At 55.1% G+C, this 27821-nt stretch overlaps 1 protein-coding gene across 1 annotated transcript; it reads right to left on the bottom strand.

Moving 5' to 3' along the window:
* LOXL1 (lysyl oxidase like 1) lies at positions 1-26116 on the bottom strand. Its single transcript, XM_008971917.4, has 7 exons — positions 24220-26116; positions 9188-9296; positions 5599-5736; positions 4930-5086; positions 4249-4344; positions 2585-2700; positions 1-306 (listed from the first exon to the last, which is right to left on the bottom strand). The coding sequence occupies exons 1-7, from the start codon at positions 25325-25327 to the stop codon at positions 300-302; spliced, it is 1731 nt and encodes a 576-aa protein (XP_008970165.2). The 5' UTR covers positions 25328-26116; the 3' UTR covers positions 1-299.
* Positions 26117-27821: the final 1705 nt, after the last annotated feature.

Genomic DNA, 27821 nt, shown 5'->3' with positions numbered 1-27821 from the left:
TAGAAAAACCTTGTTTTATTCAGCCCAGACCTGGGCAATCTAGCTCTGTGGTATGGCCAAAGTATAAAAAATAAAAACCAACAACAACAAAACAACACTGTAGAGAAAAGTGAAGTATAAAATGGGGTCTGGCATCCGGAATCCCTGTGGTTTTCATCCACGTTCGCTCCCTGAGGCCGGCAGGGAGGGATGCCCCTCCCTGCCTGTGGGTTGGGGGCTGGGCCCCTCGGCGGGAGGCTGCCCGGGGAGCAGGGCCTGCTTTGGAAGGGGAGAGATTGGCCATCTGTCCCTCCCGGAGATCAGGATCTGAGGAAGGAAAGACAGTGGGTCAATGAGGGGCTGCAAAGTAGGGCCCCCGTGGCCTCCTCAGCCAGGGCTTCCCTCCCACAGCCCAGATCCCTCGTGGCAGGGCAGGCATGGGCCTACATTTCCCTCAAGAGAAAGTGCCGACCCCCTCAGCCCAGCTCCAAAAGGAGGGGTTTGATGGACTCCCACCCACCCAGGGCACAGTCTCAGCACATTCCCCTCCCCATGCCCTAGTCCCAGATCGTTTTCTAGGCCATTAGCAGAGCTGCTACTGTCTGGAAATACTTTCTTGTTTTTTCTAACTCAGTACTTTTTTTTTTAAGCCTCCTTTTTCCTCCAGAAACACGATGGAAACCCACAGGCGTCAGTCCCGTGGCCTTTCTGGGAACGCTCTGTCCAGCTTCCTGTGCACGCTGGCCCAGCTGCCTGCCTGCGGTCAGGGTCACAGAGACTGAGACACTCTAATAAGGCCCGGCCTTTCCAAGCACTTATGTAAAGAGCTCTTGGAAGGAAGGGCTTTGGCTCCCCCTGCTGCCCACAGGCCCCCAGGGAGCTGGGAGGGCCGCGCAGACTGCTTCTCCATCTGCCCTGCCGACAGCCCTCCTGGCTGCTCCAGGCGCCTGGCACGTGGGATGCTGTTTCTGTTCCCATCCCCCTTTCCCAGCAGCAGGCGGGACTCCCTGCCTCCCCGAGCCCCCAGCAGCCTCCTTTGTTTCCTGGATACCCCATTCTTCCTTCCTCCTCCTTCCCTAGAATGGCTTCTATCACTTAGGTGACCCTGGGTCTTGAATGGCTAAGACAGGCCCTGAGGAGCAGGAGTGTGCTGGAAACCCAGGCCTGCTAAAGAGCCAAACTGCCAGTGATGGGACAGGAGTTCGTCCTTTCAAACATGCTGTGTGCCCTGGGGAATTCTGATCTCATTCTACTCATGAAGGACCTAATCTCTGCACTGAACTAGAGGCTGCTGTTCCCATTTTTAATATTCATGATGTGGTGGCAGCATGCTGTGAACAGTTAGGTTGATGGTAGCAACCAAGTGTGAGAGGGCTGTCTCTAAATGAGCCTGGCTCTGGTCACAGACTGAGCCCTGACCCTGGCCACACACTAAGCCCTGATCCTGGTCACACACTGAGCCCTGATCCTGGTCACACACTGAGCCCTGACCCTGGTCACAGATTGAGCCCTGAGCCTGGCTACACACTGGGCCCTGACTCTGGTAACAGACTGAGCCCTGACCCTGGTCACACACTGGGCCCTGACCCTAGGTACACACTGAACCCTGATCCTGGTCACACACTGAGCCTTGATCCTGGTCACACATTGAGTCCTAACCCTTGTCACACACTGAGCCCTAACCCTTGTCACAGACTGAATCCTGACCCTGGTCATACACCACACCCTGACCATAGTCATAGGCTTAATCTCTCATACCTGCCATCCATTAATAAGTATACACTTTTAGGGAAAGATACCTCTCTGGGCCTTGAGATCTCTACCACCTTTCTCCCAGTTGATGAACTAAAGCTGAAAGCTCTAGGACTAATTTTTTTTTTTTTTTTAATGGAAAAGGGTTGCTTTGATCTGGAGTGTGGTGGGGTTTCCTTGTGAGCTTGTAAGCAAGGGGTCCCTCTGCAAAGTACTTCACATGCGGAATCAGGAGAAAGACTGAGGACCCTACCCAGCAGCATGTGCCAAAATCCCAAGCCCAGATTTTAGGGACTTCTCCTACAATGGGGGCCTAGGGACTGAAGATGGCTCCTTTGAACCAGAATCACTTCTAATCTGTGACTGTTTAATCCAGTCCACTTGATAAGGACACTAATGATCACAGCTGCTGTTCACTGTGTGCCACTGTGAACATGCAGACATCAGGCCTGTAGATCCTCATCGCCAGCCTATGTGGAAATACCTATTTTATAGTTGAGGAAAGTAGCTCAGGGAAGTGACCCAATGTCACATAGCAAGGAAGCTGTGGAACTGGGACTGCAGAGCTCATGGCCTTGCATCAAATGACTCTGCCTTCTGCTGGTTTTCACTTGGGACATCTCAGGGAGCCACAGGATGCAGCCCCAGATCAACACCCTACGGCCTGAGCCCCACCATAAACACTCAGCTTGGGGTTGGCAAGGACAAGACTCTTTTTGATGGGCCCCGCTGCAGCTGCGTTTGGCCATCAAGGTGACCTAAAGTGCAGGTATCTTAGGTATCTTAGGTGGCCTTGCCTGCTCCCCAGGCAGGAAAGGGACGGAGCCAGGAAGGGTGGTGGGCAAACTCTTACTGGACAATTTTGCAGTTTGTTGCAGAAACGTAGCGACCTGTGTAGTGAATGTTGCATCTCACCACGTTGTTGGTGAAGTCAGACTCCAAAACAATATACTTTGGGTTCACGTGCACCTGAGGAAGAAGAGAAACAGGGAGAAAGGGAGTCTAGTCAGGGGGGCTGCACCTCAACTGCTCACCAGAGAAGGTGGTAAAGAGGCAGACAGAGAGGTGACAGAGAGAGGGAGAACAGAGACACACTGCTAGAGAGACACAGAGGGGAAAGAAGAGGCAGCTGGTAATCCAAGAAAACATCATCTAATCCCCCTTATCAGAAGATTGGATGTTTCCCTAGAGCTAGAGCCTATGCCAGGTGGGCCCTGCATGGGGCATTTGGGGTCAGAGAGGTTGGATCCTGCCCGAGGGAATGCAGTAATGAGGAGCTGAGCCGGGATTCAACACCTGGTCTCCCCAAATCCAAGGCTCAAAGTCATTCCCTATGCATCCCTGTCTAGGTGACTGATTGAGGGCCTGTCTGATCCCCTGCTCTGGAGCCCCACGTGCCCAACATTCACTGAGATGATGGCCCGAGTATGATCTGTGCTTTTTGTCTGAAAAGGAGCTGTTGCGATACAACACTTTTAAATGTTGGATTAACTAGGGTAGGGCCAGCTTTATTTGCAGAACATCTAAGAACAGATGCAGGGATGCAACTTTCAAATCCTGGTACACTCCCAAAGGGCAGGGACTGTGAACTGCATTGCTTATGTGGTTTGTGTGTCTAGTGCCTAGAACTCAGAGGGGACTTCCTACATGTTGATTGAGTGGATGAATGAGGAAAAGAAAAAATATACTGGACAACCCCAGGCCCTGGAGGAGCAAGCTTGGAGCCTGCTGAAGAGCACTCAGGAGGGAACCACAGAGAACCGCTGCTGGATGCATCTCTCCACCTGCTGACTTTCTGCAGGGAAGGCCTCCGCCTGCAAACCTGGCTTCACTGCTCTGCCTTTACTGAGCTGCTTTTCTGCTTCTGAGTGGGTCCAGATGAACTGGTGGAATGATTCCTACTCATTTTATACCTGTGTGGAGGAGGCTGAGACATGGCTTCCCCAGGTGGGCCCATGACAACCTGGCCTACACGGATGTACCAAGTCTGGATGTGTGTTGTTAATATGCTTTTCTACTTTTCCCTCAACCAAGGGAAGAGGTGATGGAGTGAGTGTCCATTAGAGCAGGAGGGGTTCAGGCTAAAAGGGTCTTAGTCATAGGAGCCCTTGGCTTTGCAGGGGTCCCTATAAGGAGCTGAGGGCCTCTCATCTGTCTCCCAAATGATACAAAGTCTGCCCTGTCCGAAGACAGGAAGATAGACCACATGGCCCTCCAAGTCTTCCTTGCTCTCCCTGGTTCTCTGTCACTTAGGGAGACAGTATCACCACTGCCTCTAGCATTACCACAGCTGGGGCAAAGGTTCCCTGGGTTCTTTATGGAAAGAGAGGCTATGTCAGCCTGAGACCTAAACCTTTGGCTGGGAAGCCTAAACCTCAAGTGATGCCTCAGATGCTGCCTCTGCTCGGCAGCTGAGGAGAAGGGAACAGGCCCAGAGTCTGAAGTTTCTTTCAGGAACGGGGGGACACTGGACATGAACATCAGGTTGGAGGGAAAGCCCCAGACCCAGAGGCCCACCTTGAGGATGTAGTTCCCAGGCTGCACATCGGTTATGTCGATCCACTGGCAGTCGATGTCCGCATTGTAGGTGTCATAGCAGCCTGGGCTCAGGCCCTGGGAAAGGGACAAGAGGAGCAGCTGTGATGCTGCTTGTTTCCCAGAGCCACCCCACGCCCACTTTCAGGAGTTTCTGGCCCACCTTCCCCTGGGTTTCTCCCCTGACCCTGGCCCAGGGCAACTGCTCAGGGTGGGTCCACACCTTCCTAAAGCCACTGGCTAGATGGACCAGAGGAAAGACAGAGATATCTAATAGCCAGGTGGGAGGGACGAGATGGATGGCAGAATGGATAAAAAGAGACAGGACAGATGGACAGTTTGTGGATATTTAGGGTGGCTGATGGAAAGAGGGATATGGGTGGGCGAACAGGCCAATAGGACGTGTTGCTCTCCAGACTGTTGCGATGTTTCCTTCTCTCCATGAGCAGATCACCTGGAATAACATGGGAAAGGGGCTGGGGCAGGGAGGGAACAGTCCCTGCAGGGCAGTGTGGCAGCCTGAGGACTGGTGAGAAGACCTTCACTGTGAGCAGAGCTGAGTGGCCAGAAGCCTTGGCACTAGCCGGGCCTCAGCGGGCCTCGCTCTTTGCCTCCCCAGCTCCTTATCCTCCCATGCCCCAAACCCCATCTCTCCAGCCCAACCTGGGTATGAGAGGTGCATGCATAGCGCTTGAGGTTGCCGAAGTCACAGGTGCTGTCCTCCAGGCAGAAACTGGCCTTGTGGCCCTCGGCCACCTTCTTGCCTGTGACTGCATCCAGTAGGTCGTAGTGGCTGAACTCGTCCATACTGTGGTAATGCCTAGGGGCAGAGGAAAGAAGGAGAAAGAAGAGGGCCTAGTCTTCCCTGGGCCTCTCATCCTGTCCCCATCCTGAGATGGGCTCAGGTGACCCTGCTGTGGCGCAGCCTCCTGGCTGGTCTAGGTTCTCCTGTCTCCTGAGTACTGCGGGGTGGCCCCTCTGTGCTCCCCACCTAGCTGGGTCACTCCAGGACAGCACATGCTCTACACCCCTCACTTCCTTTTTGGGCTCCCACCTGTAATGGCCTCACTGGGCAATGCCCTGTACTCTAGACATTTCCATCCCTGATTGAGACCAATCCTTCTGTATCCATCTTCCAGCCTAGCTTTGGCTAAGGCTTCTCTGAGAAACACTTGCCCCAGTGAAAAGAGTTGGCAGGTAACACCTCCCCGGGCCCTCTAATCCAGTATCTGAGTCTCCCAGAGTGCTCATGGTGGGAGGGGAGCTCAGGCACCAAGGTCCCTGGCCCAGAGGAGAAGTGGAAGAGGACGGGCCCAGCCTCTCCCCACTCACTGGTGGCAGCTGTGCCACTCCCAGGTGTGCCGTGGCCGGTTGGGGAGGAAGTCTGCTGTGCCCTGGTTCTTCACGCGCTGGGGGAAGCGCAGCAGCACCCGCACATCGTAGTCGGTGGCCTCAGGGGCATAGGCTGTGCTGCAGGGACGGCGGGGGAGATGAGGGGGGGTTGGGGCACAGTGACACCAGAACCCAGCATGGGCCCCCTCAGCCCCACCCCCAGCCCTGGGCCACTGGTTCTGCAGCCCCACTCCTTGTCCCTGAAGATCTTCTCCTCTGTCTCCTCGAACTGTGGCGGAGGCTCAGGCCTCTTCCTCTGTCTTCTGACCCCGTGGAATCCTGGCTGTCCCCTCCTTTCTGGCCTCCACCATGTGGCTGCCAGCTGCCAACAGCATCTTTCTAAAGCGGTACCAGGCATGGCAGTGTCCCTGATACCTGCAGGTGACTCACCTGGGGTCAGCCCCTAGGTGCAGGAGCACATAGCAATCTCTGAAGGGCCACTGAAAAACAGCCCTATTGCGGGGGCCAGGCACTTTGGCTCATGCCTGTAATTACAGAGCTTTTTGGAGGTCGAGGCAGGAGGATCACTTGAGGCCAATAGTTTGAGACCAGCCTGGGCAACATAGTGAGAAATTAAAATTTAAAAAATTAATTTAATTAAATAAATTTTAAAAAAATTAAAACATTAGCCAGGTAAGGTGGCTTATGCCTGTAGTCCCAGCTACTTGGAGACTGATCCCTTGAGCCCAGGAGTTTGAGGCTGCAATGAGCTATAATTGTGCTGCTGCACTCCAGTCTGGGCAACAGAGTGAGACCCCCTTTCTAAAAAAAAGAAAAAAAAGTCCTATCCAGGAGATTCTGATAAGTCTCTGATAACAAGACAGAGCCCTAATTGTTGACCAAAGTATGCCATGTCTTGGGTGTGGGCCTGAAAAACAGACGTGAAGTCCTCTGGTCAAAGCCTCTCCACTTTTCTAGTCCCATCTGCCCTTCCACTCCCCCACACACCCTGGGTTCCTGCTTCAAAGCCTATTTTCCAAACAGGCTGAACTTTTTCCCTGACCCATACTTTTGCCCATGCTGTTTGCTTAACCCAGAATTCCAAAACTCACCCAGTATCCTAGGGTTAACTCAAAAGTCCCCTCCTCCAGGAAGTCTGCCCTGATTGCTCTACATAGAGGATCCGGATTGCCTGTGAGCTCTAACAGCACTGACTGCAGCACAGCCCGATACCACCTACATCTTGCACTGGGTCCAGACCACCTCTCCCTGACTGCATGGCTTCAGGCTGGCAACCTGCCCTTTTCCATTCAGGGAACGTGGGTCTGGTATGAATTGCCTGCTCGCAATTCACCTGCTGACTCCAGATTTCCAACTGAGGTAGGCCTTGTGACAAAAGGAAAAGGGTGGAAAGAGGAACGAGGGGCTGCAGTGAGGGGAGACACACACACATGCACACATACACACACATGCACACACATGTGTGGTAGGAACAGGAAGGGGTGGCTGAAGACCCCTCCCCTCTTTAGCTGACGGCTGACAGCTAACTCTGTTGGCCTCAGGGGCTCTTCCCTGGCACTCATTAAGGTCCGATCCTAAGGCCAGAGGGGAGCGGTGGCCAGTCGTAGGGATTAGCGCTCTCTTTGAGAGAATGTCTGGACAACAGGCGGCTCAGACTGTCTGCCAGGATGAAAGGCCCTCAGCCTTGTCTGGGGGAGGCTTGGAATCTGTCTATGTCTGGGTTGAAACAAAACATCCTCCTTCCCTCTGTTCAGTTAAATCCTGCCCTTCTGTTCGGCTCAGCACACCGTGGGAAACCATAAGGGTCTAGGTTCTAGGCCCAGCTTGGCCACAAACTGGCGGTGAGACTTGGAACGGGTCCCTTTTCTTCTCTGGGTTCTGCCTGCAGCATGTGAACTGGCACCAGCCCGCGGCCCATACTTGAAATGATCTCAGAGGGCCCTCCTGCCCCAGGGCTCCAGTTTTGCAGGATTCTCCAGGTCTGAACTCCCATGCCCACCTCCTCTGAGGCCTCAGCCCTTGCTGATCCCTCCCTCCTCTGACCTCCAGCAGCCCTGGCCTGTGAACCAGTCCTTCTGGCTCTTGTCCCACTCGTGTCTTGGTTCTGTCACTGGGGTACAGGTGAGGGCTGTTCTCTCCAGCTGTACCAGGAGACCCTCCAGGACAGAGGACAGGCTGCCTCCTCTCCCCGGCTGGGAGCGCAGGTCCGGGCACTCAGGATCCTTCATGAAGAGGCAGTGATATTAATAGTTTGACTTTGACTAATTCTCTTAAGACTGGAAGGGCTGTCATGGAGGCTATAAGTTCCTCATTGCTGGAGGAATTCCAGCAGGACCATTATGCTCTCTTCCCCAAGACAACTGAAACAAGACAAGAACTGCCCAGACAGGCTGGCTGAGTGGTACTCAGCCTGCGGTCCCTGGACCAGGGGCAGTTCCCCCACTGATGCCAGTCTGGGATGGGATCGGGAACTTGCACCAGAAGGTACATCGACAACATTACTAATCACTCTGCTTAGTTCAGTGGACACTTTTTCTTTTTTTAAAGCAAGACTTTCTCAATGAAGGAGTGAGTTGAGTTACATTCTAGTTCAAGCTCTTTATCTTGTTACAGACAGATAAGGGTTTATGATCAGCTACTTATAGTGGCAGTGAACTAGAATTTCTAGAAATGAGAAAATGTTGAGATTCTAAAGAGTTTCCTAGATAGTAAAAAGTCAAACTAAACAGAGAGTTCAAATGTCCAAAAAGCAGGTAATTAAGAAAAATAGGTGCTTTCAACATAAAGGGATATTAACAAAAGAAGCAGATAACATAATCTTAACTAATTATTTTAGCCCAGGGAGGTATCCGCAAAGCACCTATGTTCCAGAAGAATATGAACTGCTTATAAATTAGAAGCACACACTGCGAGAGGCAGGATCACCCATGAATAATGGCGAGCCAGCTGTGGTCACCTTCTAGGTTCATGGAAACTGGTCTCCTTCCCCTCTTTCCAGTGCAACATATAACTGAAACTTCTTTGTACCCCGGGCTCACTGCCCCTGCTGTGACTAGGCAGAGGCAGCCTGGACCAGCCAAAGCCACAGCTGTCCTCTGTGGACATGGCTCCATACTCCTGGGCTCTATCCTGCAGGTACATCCACCCATTAGGACTTCCCTGGGTCCCTGCATGACCACTGGAAGCCTGGGGTCCCAAAAGGAACCTTCTCATTAAACAGCTCAGATCCAAAAGGTTTGAGTTCCTTTCATTGCTCCTCAGTTTCCTGAGGGGGCAACCCATGCCTTCAGGGCTCATATAAGATGAAGTGCCACAGTAAAGGTGGAGTTCCTTGTATAGTGAGGTACAGTATACAGAAATGCTGGGCCCCCGCTTGCTCCCCTCCCCTCCTGACTCCCTCGGGGCAGGCAAGGCTCACTGATGAAACGGTCAGGGTCCTGGGAGGCTGGGGCACTTGGCCAGGGTCATCAGCTTGCAGACAGCCTAGCTGGCACCCACAGCTAGGCTGGGTTCTGGGTGACTCCCGGGGACTATCCCAACACTCTACACTTCTGCCTCAGCTCCTTACCTGGCCAGACACTTCTCCTCCGCAGCACAGCGCAGGGAGTACAGGTGGGCTCTCTGCACATAAGTGGATGCTTGCACATAGTTGGGGTCTGGGACCAAGTCAGGGAGACCTGGAGTGGGCAGTGGGAGAGAAGGGGGCGAGGGAGGAAGAGCATGACATTGAGAGCGTCAGGTTGGCCACTGCTAATGCCCAGAGACCTCCTCACACCCCAAACATCCTCTCATACCCCAAAACCCTTTGCCATTCTCCTTGGGCGTTGGGTCCTGGGCCCAGGTGTGGGGTCAGGGAAGTCAGGCAACAAGAGCTTACATCTCGAGCTCTGTGGTGTGGGAGCTGCTAAGACTTCCTGGAAAAGCTTGGACATGAACAAGATGTGGGAGATGGGGCAGGATTTCGAGAACCAGAGAGCGGGAAAGGGTGTCCACGGCAGGGAGAACAGCATGAACAAAGACCTGGAGGCAGGAATGAGTGAACCATGTAATTTCCTGACAGAGGCACTCCCTCGAGTCCTTACTCCCCAGGCCTCTGGACAGCAGCCCCCAGACACCCTCCGTTCCTCTCATCCCTGCAGTCAGCATTCTTTGTAAACCACCAAGAGAGCCCTGGGCTTCTGGCCTGGAGTGTGTCCCTGAAGGTTCATGGGCAGAGCCAGGTGGATGCAGGCTGGCAGGAGTCAGGGTGGGCAGGAAGGGATGGGCTAGAAGGAAAACACTTCCCCAGAGCAGGCTGCTGACAGGGCAGGATTCTCAGCCTGGGCACCCAGCCTGACCTTCTCAGGATTCCTTTCTGCCTGGCACAGCCACTCCTCCCCATACCCCCGCCCCCCATCACCTGCCATCACTTCCTGCCATCATCGCCCTAGACCTGACTACACCCTCCTCTGTCTGCAACCTCCGGCCACCAACCTGAGGGAGGCCCTGGCTCCCTCCCCTGCAAGGCCTGGGGTCAAGCGCCCAGGGGAAGTCTGGAGACTGCCCCCGTGCTTGTGGTCCCTTGTTCCCCAGGATGTGCCAGAGCCCGGGGCCTGTCCGTCCTGTTCCTGCCCCTCCACCTTCCTCCCTGGGCATGCAGGAGTCTGAGCAGGAGTTACTAGGAATAAGCAGAAACCCAACTTAGGTGTCCAGACTCCATTCCGCATTGGAATGAAGAGGGAATATCTCCTCTGTTCGTGATGGGGTGTGGGCTGGGGTGGGTGCGGGCAGCGGTGGGTGTGGGTAGGGGGGACTCCAGGGCTCTGGGCTCTATCCCAGCCCAGCCACTGACTTAAAGGGGAGTGGTCCTGGGGCCTCTAATTCCGTCTCCTCTCTGGCCTCAGGGATTCTGTCAGGTAAGTGATAAGATGAGGCTGTAAGCTCCTCTTAGTTTCTTTGAAGTCCTCTGCTCTTGAGGGATTCAGGAAGGGTGAGAGCAGGCAAGGTGGGAGGACTTGAGTCCCATGGAGGGATTTCCCACCCCTTTCCTGCTGCCAAGACCCTCTCACCAGCTTTTAGGTCTGGAAGATGAGGCCAAGGAGGGGAAGGCTGGCTTTTAAGCCATCGGCAGAAGTGTCTGCCTGCATGTCCCCCACCCCACACCACCCTGAGTTCCCAGACCCTAGCTTTGCTCTCCCTGGGGCCTGGGCCTCATGGGGGAGCCTGGTCCAGGCAGCCAGGGTGATCTCACCTACTTGGAATGATGAGGAAGCTTGGAGTACAAGGGTGGGTGAGGATGAGGTGGCTCCTGGCTGGTGGGGGACTTCTTGGCCAGCCTAGGCCCTGTTACTTGAGCCCCTAGGAATGTTTGCAGTCATTTCCCAAGGGACCCATAGGCCCTCAAGCCAGCTGGGAGCTGGTTCTCACTCTCTGGACCCTGGAAGCCTCTGGGGGAGGGGTGAGGACGAGAGGGATGGGCCCCTTCCCCATCACCCAGTGCCTTTCCCTCAGCTGCATATAGGGTGGGGTAGCTGGGCCTTGACTCAGGAGACCCAGCATTTGACATCAGACAGCTTGCTGCCCCCACCCCAGGCCCAGTTTCAAGAAATACTGCACAGATGGCTCCGCAAAGCTTTTGTGGCCTGACCCTTCCTATCTAGGCTATTTCATGAGCTGGCTATGCAACCCAGGGAAGTTGGAGGAGGGGGAGGAAGAGGCCAGGTGGGGCCAGTGAGGGCCAATGCTGTTCCTGGCCTCTCCCAGCCCTGACTATGTACACACACTGAGCCCTGTGCCTGATCACAGTCTGCACCCTGACCTTGGTCACAGACTGACCTCTGACCCTGGTCACATTAAGCGCTGACCTTGGTCACATACTGAACCCTGGCCCTGGGCACACCCTGAGCCTTGACCCTGATCACACACCAAGCCCTGTTCCTGATCACAGTCTGAGTCCCGATGCTGGTCACACACCGAGCCCTGATCCTGGTCACAGACCGAGGTCTGATGCCTATCAGCAATTCTGAATCTCAGTCTCATTTCTGTTTGTCCCCTGATGATGGACTAAAGCTCTTCAGCTAAAGAAAAGAAAAAAAAGGAATTGCTGTGATATCATCAAGTCTTTCTGATTAAAACTGAGTGGAGTAGGGTTATAAGTGCCAGAGTTATGGAGGAGGGGCATTTGTAGAGTACTGCATGTGGAGAATTGGAATAGAGACTAAGGACAAACAGCTTGGGGCTGCTGGTCACAATCTGAGCCTTGACCCTCGCCACAGATGATCATCTTCTTCCTCTTACTGTTGAGGAATCTCAGGCTCAGGCAGGGGCCTCTTGTTGCGGGCAGTCTCCCCTGATTGCAATTACATCTCAGACTGCACACAATTCTCCTCTCTCACTACCCCATCTGTATTGATCTACACTTAGATTTCACCATACTAACCTGTGTGTGTCTCCTCTGCTCCAGATGGCATTCTATGGGCAGGCCCTGAGTCCTACTCACCCTCAGTGGAGCAACTTTTGTTTTGGGGGTGACTGACTGGTCCAAAGCCCCTCAGGCTCTGTCAGAAGAGCCTCTTTAATGGCTGTTCTAGGCAACCCAAAGTGTTTTCCATGTCCTGCCCCCAAGACACCAAGGCACATAATGTCTTTGGAAGCACCGGAGGAAACTGAGGCTCAGGCCCATAAATCTGCACAGGGTCACACAGGGAGCTGGGGTACCCCAGGAGGAGATCCTAGGTCTCCTTGCCCTCCCAGGACTCCTCCTGTCACTCTTTTTATAAAAATAAACTTTTTGAGCTGTACTCTATACACAGTGAAATGCACAGATTTTAGGTGTACAGTTTGATAAGTTCTAACAAATGTATAAAGCTGTGTGGCTTCCACCACAATCAAGCTGTGGATTGTTTCTGTCACCCTCTGGCCCCTTCCCTGTAAGTCCTCTCCCCGCCTCTGCCACCCCAGGCAGCCACTGCTCTGCTTCTAATCACTGTAGATTAGTTATGCCTTTTCTAGAACTTAAATGGAATCACTCTTACCATTATTTTGTAAGTTTCTTTGTTCTACATCCCTAACAATCACCAGGGCCTCCTGTGACTCCCTCTCTGAGCTCCACCTCTGTCACACCCTCATGGCCGTGGGGGTGACACAAGAGGCAGCAGCTCGGGGAAGCTGCTGGAAAGGAGCAGCCTCAGGAGTTCAGGCCAGGCCCCCCCGCCTCACCCTCAGGATCCTTGCCGAGGTCCCAGGGAATAGCAGACCCCCTCCCGTAGCTGGTATGTTTTTCCAGGAAGGAACAATGGCTCCTTCTCTGGGCAGCTCTCCCAGGGGACATTTCATCAGCAGCCAGGCCTGCAGGCTTGGGCTCTTGGCCCCTCTGCAGGGCTTGGGGCTGGGGGATTATGTGATGTTGGAAGGGGATAAAGAAGGGTTGATTGAGTTGGGGGCTGGTGGACACGATCAGTGTAGGAGTAAGGAGGCTGGTCTGCAATTTTTGGCTTGTAGGGTACAACAGGCCCTCCAAGCAGAGTGGCCAATGTTGGGTGAAGTACAGTTACTATCAGACTGTATGATCAGCCCTCACCTCAAAAAGTATGCATTTTAAAGGAAGATCCTGGACCTGGTGAAGGTACATATCCAGCTCCCCATGCCACCTCCACCTTTTCTTTTTTCTTTGAGACAGGGTCTTGCTCTGTTGTCCAGGCAGGAATGCAGTGGCATGAACATGGCTAACTGCAGCCTTGATCTCCTGGGCTCAAGTGATCCTCCTGCCTCAGCCTCCCAAAGTCCTGGGATTGCAGGCGTGAACCACCGCACCCAGTCAAATGAGGTCTTTTTGCTTACTCCAAATACAGGGGAAACCATCAGCCCAGGCTGGAGGGCAGTGGTGCGATCTTGGCTCACTGCAACATCCGCTTCCCGGGTTCAAGTGATCCTTCCATCTCAGCTTCCCAAGTAGCTAGGACCACAGGCGCATGCCACCATGCCTGGCTAATTTTTGTATTTTCAGTAGAGACAGGGTTTCACCATGTTGGCCAGGCTGGTCTCGAACTCCTGACCTCAGGTGATCTGCCCACCTTAGCCTCCCAAAGTGTTGAGGTTACGGCATGAGCCACCGCGCCCAGTCCATGTAAACTTTTAAGGTCTATCTAGTTCACTGCCTGTCACTGCTACATAGGATTCCACGAGTGCATCCTCTGTGTCCCTTCTAGCCGGCCTCCTGTTCTATCTATCTACCTAGATAGATAGATAGACAGATAGATACGGAGTCTAGCTCTGTTGCCCAGGCTGGACTGCAATGGCGCCATCTTAGCTCACTGCAACCTCCACCTCCCGGGTTCAAGCAATTCTCCTGCCTCAGCCTCCCGAGCAGCTGGGATTACAGGTGTGTGCTCTGGCTAAATTTTGTATTTTTAGTAGAGATGGGGTTTCACCATGTTGGCCAGCCTGGTCTCGAACTCCTGACCTCAAGTGTTCCACCCGCCTTGGCCTCCCAAAGTGCTGGGATTACAGGTGTGAGTGACCGCACCCGGCCAGCCTCCTGTTTTAGACCTCCAGGTCACCTCTAACTCCCCGCTCCACAAACACGCTACAGTGAACGGCCGTACATGCCCCTCCTGGGCCTGATGAAGGTACACAGCCAGCTCCCTGGGTCACCTACAGCCCCGCTCAGTCTTCTCCCAAGCCCCCAGCACCACTGGTGGGGGTAGGCTGGGGTGGGTCTCACCAGCCAAAGACTGGGTGGATGGGCTTGCTCAGACTACCCAGGAAAACCCTGGCCACCACCAATTTCTTGCTCCCAGGAGGGAGACAGGAGCCTGGGGTCTTGCCCTACTGTGTCATAGGCCTTCTGTGTGGCCTTGGGTTGACGCAGCCCCACTTCAGGCTTCATGGCCTCCATTCTTCCACTTCTAATTGTCCTCCACCTGACTCGGGGCCTGAGGCCCTGTGCCGGCCTCTGTGGGCATTCTTCCTCAGATGCAGGCTGCACAGAGCCTGGGCCAGGATGGCAGGGATGCTGAGTCACGGGGCGGCGAAGACCCTTGAGATGGCCAAAGCCAGGATGCTCAGCTGGGAGGGAGCTGGGTGCGAGGGAATAGGGTCCCAGGGCCATTCATTCCACAGGGAGACAGCCAGCCACTGATGTGGGGTAAGCCTTTTAGCTATAGCAGCCCCTTCAAACCTCCAGGACAGTGAAGACACGGAGCTGAGAAGACAGAACCAATGTTCTATATCCTGGCTCTGCCCCTGGAGCTTCCTCTGTGGGAGTGTGCAGGGGCACAGTAGGAGGAACCTGTCACACTGACTCTTGGGGCCCATGTGCTCAGGACAAGCCCACCCTGTCCTCCTGCTCAACGCTGGGTCTGGAGCTGCTGACGGCTCCCGTGCCCGCCCTCGGGAACCGGAGGACAAAGACCATCTGCCCCTTCCCTGGTGGGATGCAGCTGGGGCCTTCTCAGGGGGGAAGCTCCAGAGGCGAGTTCACTGTCTTGTCCAGTCTCCCCAGTCCCCTTTCTGAGGCTCACTTTCCCCATCTGGATGATGAGGGAGACTGAACTAGCTGGCCCCTGAACACAGGTTGGATAGATCGATAAACACTTGGAGATTAAAATACTTTTTAGGAGCTGTTCAGTTCATTCCCCAGCCTTGGGCAAAAGCCCGAGCCCTCTCACAACCCCTACAGACGATACTTTAGCAGTCAGGAAATTCTCCCACCTTCTGACCTAAATCCTTCCTGCTTCATTAGAAATCTGTTCCCTCCTGCCCAGCGGCTCCTGGAGGGAGGCTGCCTGGCACTGAGAGCCCTGTGGCTGCCTTTCCATTGCTCGTCCACACCTCACCTGTTTCCCTGTTGGCTTCCTCTTTTTTGTGGGTTCAGTAAACCTTGTCTCTGAAATCTTTCCTCTCCAAGCCTCCTCCTCATGAGGGGCAAATGATGGAAAGTGGAATGCAAAAGAGCCCTAATCTCTTGAGCCCAGGGCTGGAGGATAAACAAAGTCCAGGAGGAACTGGTCAGTTGCTTGTGAAATATGTGCTGAGCGGGATGTTTTGGCTAGCGCAGCCAGACTCCAGAGGAGCCCCTAGGTGGCAGAGAAGCAGAAAGCTCTGCAGAGCAGGGCCTTGAATAAAGATGAGCCAGAGAGGCCTCCAGGGTGGGAGCTGGCTGCCCAATTCCCTAGGAAATGATTATCTCATAATCAGGAAATTAACTGTCAGCACTGGCCTGGCGGTGCCACACCTGCTTGGTGAGCAGGCAGGCAAGGTGGCTGCAGATTCCACTTTGCCCCATAATGAAGGTGTAACCCAGCATAAGCCTGAGAGCTAGGACAGCCATCAAGCCAGGCCCAGGGTCTTCAATGGCTCCCTATTGCCCACAGAATCAAGCCCAGAAGTCTCAGAGTGGCAGCTAAAGCCGTCTGTGGTTTGATGTTACCTAGCCTTCCAGAACTCTTAATCCTAAGGATCAGTAGGCAGGTCTCTGGCAGCATACCCCAACCTTTTCTACCCCCTGACTCCATGGTGCCCTTGTCCTGGAATTCCCAGCTATGCATGTGCATGCACGTGTGCACACACACACACACACACACACCAGCTCTACCTATGCAGAGGCACACAGTCTTTAGCTCCAAAGCCCACCCTGTCAGTCCTGACCACCCCTCCACCACCACCCTGCACCCTTTTACAGCACTCACCTGTCCACCCCACCAATGGGGAGAGACAGCAGCAGAAGGGCCTGACTCACAGAAGGGATTTGTAAGTGTGTGCTTGATTGCACCAGCTGCCCAGGAGGCAGGCTGGGCTGAGGGGGAGGCAGACAATGCTAACCAATGGGGAGGTCAGCTGCCTGCTCAGAGGCCAAGCCTCTGCTGCCTCTCTGCACACCTAATGCACATTTCCTCCCAGCGTGAACCCAACCCCTGCCCCTGAGCCCTCCCCGCCCTTGCAGGCCGTGCCTGGTGCCCCCTACCCCACCTCTAGAAGCTTCCCTTGATGCTTCATTTACTCCAGGGGTTCCCTCCTTGCCCTCTCAGGCCCTGCACAGTGACCTGAAATTTTCATATTTCTTACAAAACTTATGCTGCCCACAGCCTTCCCATCTCAGCTCAAGGCAATTGCATCCTTCCAGCCACACCAGCCATAAACCACTGTGTGATCCCTGACACCTCTCTTTCTTTCATACCCCATATCCAACCCAGCAGGAAATCCCCTCAGCTCTATCTCAAGAACATACCCTAAAGCTGGCTTCCTCCATTGTTACCACTCTTCCTACTCTCTGGAACAGCCTCCTCTCGGTTCCCCTGGCTGACTCTCCACTGTCCACTCCTGGCACAGCAGTCAGGGGCCCTGTTTAGCAGTCAGGGACCCATGTTTCTACTCAGCTCAAACTCTGAGTAAAAGGGATGCACAGAAAATAAAAGGCAAACCCCTTACAATGGCCAACAAGCTCCCCATGGCCCGGACCCCATTACCTCTCTGACCTGTCCCCTGTTATACCTCCATTTCCACTCTACTCTGTTCTAACCACACTGGAGCACACCTGAAAACCCCAGGGAACTCCTGCCTCAGGGCCTTGCACTGGCTGTCTTCCTATCTGGAATGCTCTTCCTGCAGACAGCTGCATGGCTCACTCATATGCCTCAAGTCTTTGCTCAAGTGTCACCTTCATGAGGCCTGACCACCTTTGCAAACTGTCCCTCTCCTACACTCCCGATCTTCCTTACCTATCTCTATTTTTCCACAGCACTTAGTACCTTCTATTTTTTTTACATATTTATTATGTTTATACATGAAAATAGAAGATCCACAAGGGCAAGAATTTTGTCTCTTTCTTTTCACGAATGAATACCCAGCTCTAGAATGGTGCCCAGCATACAGTAAGTCGCTCAATAAATATTTGTTAAATGACTATTTCCTCATGAGATGATATCTGCCCTATGTCCTCGCGAGATGGTATCTGCCTTCTGCAGCCAGGCAAGAGCCCATGAGGGCAGGGGTGAGTGGTATTATCTTTTGCCTGTACTCAGCTTCTGGTGCATGTCTCCCAGGTGCACAGTGGGTGCTGAGAGCTGGCAAAGACAGACGTGGACTTGGGCCACTCTGCACCCCAGGTGTCTGTTTTCTCACTGCCAGGCTGAGACGTCAGTGAGGCCAGGGAGGGTTCTGGGATGCCCCTGAAATTCTCCACGCCCAGCTCAGGGCCTAGCACCTGTATGTCCTTGGCAAGTGCGTGAGCCAATGCCCACACTCCATAAAACGTCTGGTGGCACTGCCTGTGTGAGCACAGACTTCATTGTCAAGCAGGGTCTGGAATCGATTCCCAGAGTCCTTTCTTTTGCAAAAGGATTTGCGTTGGGTTTGGAAAACCTGTGGTTCCAGCTGGCCCACAAGCAGGGGGAAGGATGGGTTGTCTCTTGAGGTTTGGATGGCAAAGGCCTCTGGGGCCTCGCTTTCCCATCCTGTGTCTCTTCCTGCTTTGGCATTCTGACACCCCTCTCCCCATTTCCAAGTGGTACTGCAATGCCCGGTTTCTGGGTGCCCATCAGCAAGAGGGAGAGGGACCCAGACTCAACCCTCACCCTGTGATCAAGAGTCCCGACAAAAAGAAGGCCCTTGGTCCAGCTGCCTGTGGAAATGAGGCGGCTAGGTCAGGGCCAGGGGAGGGGCAAGTCCAAACCTCTCTTTCCAGCATCCCAACCCTGACTGCTTTTCTGCAGGAATGCTGGGCACAGCAATTGGAAGGAGGTGTGGGCCGCCTGGGCGGACCCCAGCTCCCTCCCTGCCCCTTTCCTCTCCTGCCCATGTCAGCCACTGTCCTGGGAAGTCTTCCATGTGTTCCCAGCTTAGAAAGGAGGTAGAATGGACTCAGGACCTACTAGGGAGCTACTGGAGAGGGGTACACCTTCTGAGAGCAGAGGATGCTGCAGTGGGGACCCCTGAGGTTAGGAGGAAGGAGAGAGGACAAAAAGCCAGAGCTCCCAGGCCAAGTCTAGCAGTAACCTGGTGCCCATAAAGGTACTAATGGCTCCCAACCCTGCTCTGCCACCATCCCCAGCAACTCTGTGGGGCCTGCAAACTTAAGGCAAAAACCCAAATTTGGTTTTTTTCAGGTGTTTACACCTCAGGGGAACAGTGAACACAGAGATAGGTGACACAGAATATAAAACATCCGTCCCTAAGAGACGGAACAGAGTGAGGCCGGGGCCTACTGGATTGGACAGTCAGCCTAGGTCTAAGCTTGGCCACTGATTAACCCTGAGACCTTGGGTGAGTTGGTTAATTTCTCCGAGCCTCAGTTTCCTCATCTATAAAATAGAGCTGATAATACTATTTATCTCACAAGGCTGTTGTGGGAATTAAATGAGAAAAATAAAATGCTTAGCATAGTGTCTGTTCAATAAATATCAGATATTCTTATTCTTATTATTGAAAACAGGAGCTGTCTCTTCTTGCAGGGATGGTCCAGTTTGAGAGCAGGGGAGAGAGAAGGTGCCTTGCAAGTGGCTGATAAGAGAGGAGACAGGAAGTCTGCCTGGAATGAGGCTGCTTAGGACTCCACTTGTTTGTTCAGACACTGATGACTCTCAAAGGAGAAACAGGGAGGCAGGAGGAGGGCCCAGAACCCTCCGTTTCCACAGCTTGTCTGATCCGACACAGCTTTCTAAGCCTGAAGACTCTTTTTCTTTCTGAAGGAACAATCTGAGACAACTTCGGGGAAGGAAGGAGGGATGCTGATCTGTGATTCTGCCTCCAGGGCAAGTCACTTAACTTCTCAGGGCCTCAGTTTCCTCATCTGCAAAATGGGGATAACAATCCCAGGGTTGTCACAGGGATTAAGTGATTCTAACTGCAAAACTCCAAGAACAGTGTCCGGCACTTAGTATGCACCATATGAGTGTTTGTTACACAAACGTTCTGGAATCTGCAATGACCATGACCAGGCTACACCCTAACCCCACACTGGGGAGAGACTCTGCTTCCAAAGTCTTTCACACTCACTGTCCCATCTCACCCTGTCACAACCAGTGCCCAGAATCTAGCACTCAAATATCTGTTGAATGAATGAATGACCAAATGAATGAGTGAATAAATGAGGTGTACGAGATAAGCAATAATACATAAATTTTTTTTTTAATGCATGGTTGTTAAGAACTCAGGATAGAGAGTCACACAGACTCAAATCCTGGTTCCACTACTAAAAGTCAGCAAGTGAGCTCGTCACCACATCTGTAACACGGGACAAATAACAGTACCTGGCTAGGACCTGGGAATTAAAGGAGATGATGTACAACGCACTCAGCAAATGCAAGCATAATTCTTCCTCTGGATGCAGATGGGGGAGGTGAGGACCACAGAGGCAAAGCTGGCAGAGGGGTCCATGCTCACGCCCTGCCCCACCCCGCCCGCAGGCTGAACATGATATCCTCCTGGGTCATCTCACTGTGATGCAGAGAGCACAGGTTCAGTTTGAATTCAAGCTTGGCTGTACCCTTCTGTGCCACCTCCCTAGGCCTCAGTTTTCTCATCTACACCAGGAGGACCATAATCTGCACCTCGTTAGGAGGTTGTGAGGATGAATGAAACTGCACATTGAAGTCACTAAGCCCAGGAAGTGGTCTTCAGCAAATGGCCAAGTTGGTATTATTATCCCTGCCTCTGGGCTCTAACTCTGGAAGCTTGTTGGGTGAAGCCTGCTTTGGTCCTTCCCTGCATCTACTCCAAACTCTGCAGGGGAAGGTGAGTGACCTGGAGGGCAGAGGTGGGCAGGCAGCCTGTGGAGGTGGGGTGGAGCAGGCCCAGGTGAGCTAGGGGCTCAGGCAGGAGAGGTGGTAGCAGGCAGCCAGGGCTGCTCTCAGGGACTGAGGGTCCAGACAGGTCTGGCCTCTTGGGTGCAGGAGGCTGGACAGAGGAGGAGGTACCCTAGAAACACCCTTGCATGTGTCTAGGGAGGTGTAACATCTAGGCCCACGAGCAGCATGGTCCCATGGGGGCTGTGGAGGCTTGAGAAAAGGAGGAAGAAAGGACAGGAAGGAGGTGCCTCTAACTCTGGAGTGCTGGGCTGAGACACTAGATTTTGTCCTAAAGGCCCTGAGGAGCTACAGAATCTTCTTGAGCAGAGGAGTAACCTGGTCAGACTGCAGGGGTTTATCTGCCCCACATGCAGGACAGACTGAAGAGGGAGAGACTGGGAGCAAGGGACCAGGGAGGAGGCAGCTGCGGTTCTCTCCTGGCCTCTGATTGGCCATGTGAGGTCAGGGACAGAGGACACATGCCAGGCAAGGCTAGCACAGCCATCTGAGATGCCCTGGGAGGATGCCCAGGGCTGCCTGTTCCATGTTCCTTTCACAGGATTGCCAGAGCCGGTGAGTCAGGCGGGGGGTGCGAGGGTAAGGCCTTGGGAGGGGAGCTTTGGTCTTCTGGGGCTGTGGGGCTTCTTACGTGGCACTAAGACCCCCAGTTCAGACAAGCTGAAACTCCAGGGAGGCAGGAGCTGAGGCAAGGATCCCAGGAGAGGAGGGCCTGGTTGGTAATAGCAGGAGTGGTCACATCGAGGGAGCTGACACAGTGCAGGAGACCCAGCTGGGCCTGGGAAGTGGCTGGCCACCCTCCAGGCCTCTCTTCAAGGATTTGCTATGAGAGCCAGGCAAAGTATGTGACCCTCTCCGGGCCTCTGTTTCCTCTAGTTTCTTTTCAGTTTCATGTTTCAGAGTTGGAGAGAATGGTACTGCAGGAAGCCTTGGGCAGTCTCAGTGCCCAGGGTAGGAAGGAAGAGGGCACAGGTACCCGAGGAAGAAACTGGGCTCAGGACAGGCGCTTGGAAACCACCCACCCATGGAGGGAGGTGGGTGGTGCTCACATGTGCTTGGTGTTGTTAGGACACATCCACGCCCACACACACACGCAGGCTGCCAGCGCCCAACCTCAGACCCCTGGGTATGTGGCCAGGAGGAATGAAGTCAGTCTCGGAGAATCCGCCTTGGGCTCCCACACCAGGCCTGGGGGTCTGATCTCAAGCACAAGGCTTGGCCTTCCCTGGGCTGGGATTTTCCATGGTCTGGCCTAGCAGGGTGGGGAGGGAGGAACCAATGATGGGAGAGACTACTGCTCCCTCTCTGGCCTCTTTGTGAGCCCTAAACTAGCCTGCAATCCCCTCCCCAGCAAAAAACACACTCCCACCCCACACCCTCAATGATTAGGGGAAGGGGCACCTGGATGGTGCTGATGACCATCCCTTGCAGCAATGCTTAGACATTGCTTCCTGTGGAAGTCTCCCTGAGCCCTAGCCCCTGAAAGGGAGGGCCCTCCTCTGGGCTCACAAAGCCCCTGGCCCCACCAATGCTTGCCTAATCACAGCACTGAGATGCCCCTCCTGGTAGACTGCCCCAGGGAAGGGCCTGGACTTGATGCATGTGAGCACACTCAGCTGGGCACCTAGGATGCTACCTTCAGGGGAGAAATATTTTTGACCCAAAATGAACTGTGGGGCTCAGGGTAGTGGCCAGAGGTCTGCTAAGCACCAAGCACCCCCACTTCAGACATGGCCTTGCCCTGTCCCATTCCCCTCTCAATCAACTGGCTTCCTTAAGAACTAACAGCCCAAAGACAGGCCCTAGAAAACCCACTGACTTGGTGCCCAGATGCCAAGTCCCAGGCATGCCTCTGCCAGTATTGTGGCATTTGAGGGCTCAGTTTTCTCTGCCCAGAGGTGGGGCCCATCAGGCTGAGCCTCATGCTGAGGTCTTGCATTCTAAGAAAAGCCACTGCAAAAGTTTAGCACCCTCTAGGTAAAACATCCTATCCTCCAAGGGGCCCTAGAGCAGCTGATGCATGGCTATAATGCGCCCTTCTGCAGGGATGCTGCAAGTACCTGGTAAGGACCAGAGCAGGTGGATGCATCCTTCATCACACCACAGAAGGACCTGCCATCTGATTTTTCCTGAGCTCCTGCAGGTTCTTAAAGTGGGATTCAGCAAACAACTCAAAAGCGACACCTTGGATGTGATAGAGTGAGTGTTCCCAGTGGAGACACTCCTCTCCCCTAGTCTTGGCCTCCAGCAGTACCCAGGGAGACAGGCACCCCATGAGCAGCAGCCCCTCACTGAGGTCAGCTTGGCTGGAGACAAAGCATCATCCCTCTGCTGACAGAGGCTGAGGAGGAGGCTGGGGCACTAGCACCTATACTCTGAGGCACTGGAGGGCTCAGTCAGCCCTTACTTGGTGGGCCAGGCACAGCAACCTCAATGGGGAGCAGAGAATTATGGGTAGAGGAAACTGACGACAGCTTGAAAGAGGCAAGGCAGAGTTGGACTGCATAAGTATTGGGGACTGAGTAGAAAACCTTGGCCCAAAAGCTGCCGGTATGGAGAGGGTAGCAGGGAGGGGGATTCTAGGACAGCAGAGAATGGCTGATGGCCGTCCAGCACTGGCCAGACCCACCAGTCAGCCCTTGTCACAGTAGCCCTGTCTGCTAACAGCATGTGTGGAAGCTGCCTTTCCACTGTGTCCTCATGTGCAGAGGGCTTGGGCCTTCCCAAGAGGAGGACGTATGTTCACCCCCTGAAAAGCCAGAGGGAGTCCTGTCCACAGCTGGGGCTCTCCGCCAGGGCCAGGACTAGGGTGAGGGGAATGAGGCCAGTGAGGTGTTTTTTTTTTTTCCCTCGGGGTGCAAAATTTTAGGGGGTGCCAAAAAAACTCAGTAACGGAGATAAGTAATATTTAACACAATAGTTTTTAAAATAAAAATTAATGCAAAACTATCTGTAATGAACAAAATATCCAAATATCAAATAAAGACAGGATCCGTGTTGCTGATTTTTCAGTTAGCCTCAGGCTCCAATATGGCTCGGCATACCACTATTACTGACTCTATTTAAAATCTGGATATTTCCTTTATCACAGGGTTTTTTTTTTTTGCATTAATTTTGACTTAAAAAATACATCTCAATATTACTCATCTCAACTACTGTGTTTTTTGGTAGCCCCTGAAATTCTGCGCCCAGGCCAGTGCCTGACTGGTCTCTCTTGCCCCAGCCTTGCAGACTCCCCCGAGGAAGTCCGGACTCCTGCCTGGAGCACACGCTCCCCTCTAACCTCCTGCGCACTCAGGCCAACCTCACACATGCCCAGTAATGGGCAACCTGCCACACCTCCAGGGGCATCCCTTAAGGCCTTTCTGGCCCTGAAGACTCAGGTTTCTGATGCTCCTTGCCTCACCCTGTGAGCTGGCATAGAACATCTCTAAGGGGGGAAGGAGATGCCCTCATTGAAATGAGGGAGAAGGTGGATGAGGGGCTCCTTCCTTTTGTCCTCAGATGACCCAAGCCAAGTGCAGAAGGCGCGCCTCCTCCCAAAGCTCGGCTAGTCCCTCCACCAAAGCCAGGATCAGAGCCCACAAGTGCCTGGCCAACCCCTGGCACTGATGATGCCTGGGTGCGGGTTAAGCTGGGAGGTGAGATGCCAGGGGGGTGCTGTTGGCTGGGTCGGGGGAAGTCGGGAGGGGGCGCTGCTCCGTGCTTAGCAGCGCCGGGGAGGCCTCCAGGAAGTTCTAAGGAGGGGCCCGGGGGGCCCGGAGCAGTTTCCAGTGGCCAGGGGTACGCGCGGCCGGAGGGGCGCCGGGGCCGTACTCACCGCGGCCGTTCTGGTTGGGCCGGTACACGCTGCCCACGCTGAGGCGGCCCTGCTGCGCGCCGTTCCGCTCCCCACCCGGCGGGGGCGTGTCGGAGCTGCGCACCGGCAGGTAGGGAGGCTCCAGCGCGCGCGGCGGCCCGTACGCCTCGGGCGGCGGGTTGGCGTAGGGCGGGTACCAGCCCAGGCGTGGGTCTCCGCCATAGGCCTGCGCCGCCTCGGGGCCGGGGTCAGGGTAGGCCTGCTCGAAGCCGGGGGTGCCCTCGCTGTACAGGCTGTGCGAGTAGCGGCGGTCCAGGCCGTCGGGGGGCGGCGGCGGCGGCGGTGGCGGCACGTAGGGCCTCTCGGGGGCCGGGTAGAAGCCCTGCGGCGGGTACTCGGGCAGCTCTTCGCCGCCACCGTACTCCTCGTAGCGCGCCCGGGGCTGGTAGGGGTAGATGACCCCCGCCGAGGCCACGGCCGCCGCCCCCGCGCCCACGCCGCCGCCCGCGGGCCGGTAGTACACGAAACCCTGGTCGTAGGTCCGCGACGCGGGGTCGTAGTTCTCGTACTGGCTGACGAAGGGCGCCTGCGGGTAGGGGAACTGCTGCGGGTAGGAGGGCTGCTGGCGGTAGGTGCTGGCGAAGGCCGAAGCCGAGACCGAGGAGGCGGAGCCCCCGTGCCGTTGCTGGGAGACGGAGGTGCGGGCCCGGGCCATGCCCGTGCTGTCCCCGACGGCCACCTCGCGCCAGTTGTCGGGCACCTGGCCAAAGCCGAATGGGTGCCGCGCCTGGCCGCGCACGGTGTCCGAGCCCACGCGCCCCGGCAGGGGCAGGGACGGCGCCTGCCGACGCCGGGGGCTCCCGTGGCTGCGCCGCTGCTGGGCCTGGGGCGCGCCGGCCAGCAGCACCCGGGAGCTACTCTCGGAGCGCTGAGGTCCGGGCGGCACGTACTCTGAGCCCGAGTTGAGCAAGCTGTACACCTGCCCGTTGTTCTCCCACTGGATCAACTGCCGCCAGCGGGCGGGGTCCGAGCCCTGCCCGGGCTGCGCCTGCTGCCCGTGCACCAGCACGCACAGGCAGGCGCCCCACACCAGGGCCCCCAGCTGCCGGCTGCCTCGGGCCAGAGCCATGGTGACCCCTCTGCAGAGGCCTGATGGACAGAGAGGCTCTCAGGAGTGGCCCCCTGGGCGTGCTTCTCTTCCCACGGCCTCGAGGACAGGAAGGCTCCTTGCTTGCCCCAGCTCTAGCTTTGTCCATGCTGGCCTTGTCCCGAGCGGGACGGCTCCTCCGATGACAGCATTTCGAGGCCAAGGGGTCAGGGCAGGGCAGGGGCGGTGCCCAGGGCTGCACGAGGCTCTCCGCAGGGCACCGGGCGGGCAGGACCGCCTGTGGGCCTTACATGGCCAGCCCCGCACTGGCTGGCCGCTCGGCTGGCGCTTTCCCACTCTGAATGAATAAGCAACAGGCTGGGAGCGTCGGGAGGCTTCGGCCTCCTGGTCCGCCTGCTGGGGCCTCCTCCGCGGGGCCCTATGGCCCGCCGGCTTTTAGCTATGCGCCGGTCCCACAGCTGCAGTGCTCCCTCAGTCCCTGGAGTTCCCAGCCAAGCCACAGACCTGCCTCTGAGGAAGGGAATCGAGCAGGGAGTAGGAGGGGACCTCTGGGGACTCGGGCCTGGTAAGTGGGGCTCTGGCAGGCAGAACGGGGCTGGGGTGTCAGCACCACCCCGCCCATTCCTCTCTGCTTTGGTCACAGCATCCCTGGTCTCCACCTTGCTCACTGGCTGCTCGTTTGGGCTGGAATGGGCCTCTGACTCCTGTCTGCCCCAGCCTCCTTCCCGTACTCCCGGGTTCTCCCTTTTCCTTGTTCCCTAAAGCCAGTGCTAATTAAGACACACCCTCTTTGTATGTTCCTTCCACCATTATCCCACACCCTCAATAGGAAGAAAAAAAAAAAAGACACACCCTCTTTGTTGGTGGGCCTCCTCGGGGAGATGCTGAACAGGGACCACTCTCTAATTCCAGGTCCCAGGTGCACCGCAGCTCTTGGGCCTGCGAAGAGAGGCACTGGAGCTGCAGCTTTTCCCTCGTGGCACACCTCAGGGGCTTACTTTCCCAGTCTGAAGAGTGGGGTGTATCCCTGAGCTGAAAAGCACTTGTGAGATCCTGGGAGAGATCAACTTCCCAGACATCACGTATGGTTTCTGTCCTACATCTCTTGGCTCTGCATAGCCTGGGAATAACTTGAGTGTACACATGGATAAAATGAAACTGGGGGCTGTCTTTGATATGGGACAGGGGTCACTGTGAGGCAGAGAAGCCTGTAAGCATTGAACAACAGAAGGGGGTTCCGGAGAACTGGCCTGGTCCTGTTGCTGTGTGGCTTAGTTCCTTACTCTATCTGATCCAGCTGCCACAGCTTACCAATGGAAGATTAGGCCAGATGGCTCCTGAGAGTGCTTTGGGAGATTCTCTGTTCCTTCTGGGAATGGCAGGGATAGGAGGGGGTCCCAGAAGTTTGAACACTTTGGCATCCAAGAAATCACACTCCAAATACTGCTCTTCTGGCCTCCCCTGGGCTGCCTTCTCCAACCATGTTCCTGGAACCGAAGGGCAGACATTGCCCTCTTGGGCTTATAAACAAGGTATGAAGGACCTGTCCTTAATTTGGCTCCTGCATATTCTTTCTTATTTTGGAAATGCTTGGAGCCCACCTAGAGAGGAGGCAACTAGAGTGGACATTCTTTGGGAACTGTAGACCTCCCAACCCCATCCTTGCCAGGCAGCATTTGTTCGCCCATTGCATTGTTCTTCAGGACTGAGGCTTGGACTCCAGCATGTCTCTAACCTTTAAATGCCCGGAATCCAGCCCAGAGGTAGGGGGCTTCCAATACCTCCTGGCCAGCAACTTGTCAACGCTGACACCTCAGCTCCCCAGCATGGGGTTTCCATCTCAGACTCCAGACAAGATTCCTCCAAAGAGCCACTGGTGTGACTGACACCAAGCAAGATGCTGAGGCAGGGCTTACTGAGGGCCGGGACCTGGAGGGTTAAGCCTTCCCTCCCTCCTGCTTGCCCCCTGCAGTGTTGGCCTCAGCTGCTTGGAATCCCTGGGGTCCTGTAGGGCCCTCCCGCCAGCCAGATGGGCAGCTGCGGCAGCAGAGGAGGGGGAGAAGTGGAAACAGGCCTCAGGGTACCCCTAGGCAGGGAGGAAAGGGAAGAGGAGTGGAGGGAGGACAGAGGATGGCTGTGAGGAAGGGAACTCAGTTGCCCTAACGTGAAGGCAGGACCCCTCGCCTTGACTTGGACAGCAGGGCAGGGGCTGCCTCAAGGCTTTGGGTGTGGGGGGATCAGGGCACAGGCCATTCCACTCAGCGGGCCTCAGAGCCAGCTCTTGGCGTGAAACCTTACCCGATGCTGGCTCCTGCTCCTCTCTCTTTTTTTCTTAATAAGGTCGAATCAGAGTGAGTCAGAGGAGCCAAGTTTCCTGTTAGGCTCTATTTGAATAAACTCTGCTCTGAACATAGCTTGGGCCTCTGCACAGACTCCCCTGGCCAGGACTGCGCTCCTGCCAGCCATCCCTGCTGAGATGGAGACCTGGGGGTCCACACCATGACTTGAGCTAGGG

This window comes from Pan paniscus, chromosome 16 (genome assembly GCF_029289425.2).
Source record: "Pan paniscus chromosome 16, NHGRI_mPanPan1-v2.0_pri, whole genome shotgun sequence".
Taxonomy (NCBI): domain Eukaryota; kingdom Metazoa; phylum Chordata; class Mammalia; order Primates; family Hominidae; genus Pan; species Pan paniscus.
Note: the sequence above shows the minus strand (reverse complement) of the source record. Positions and strands in the feature narration are given on the sequence as shown.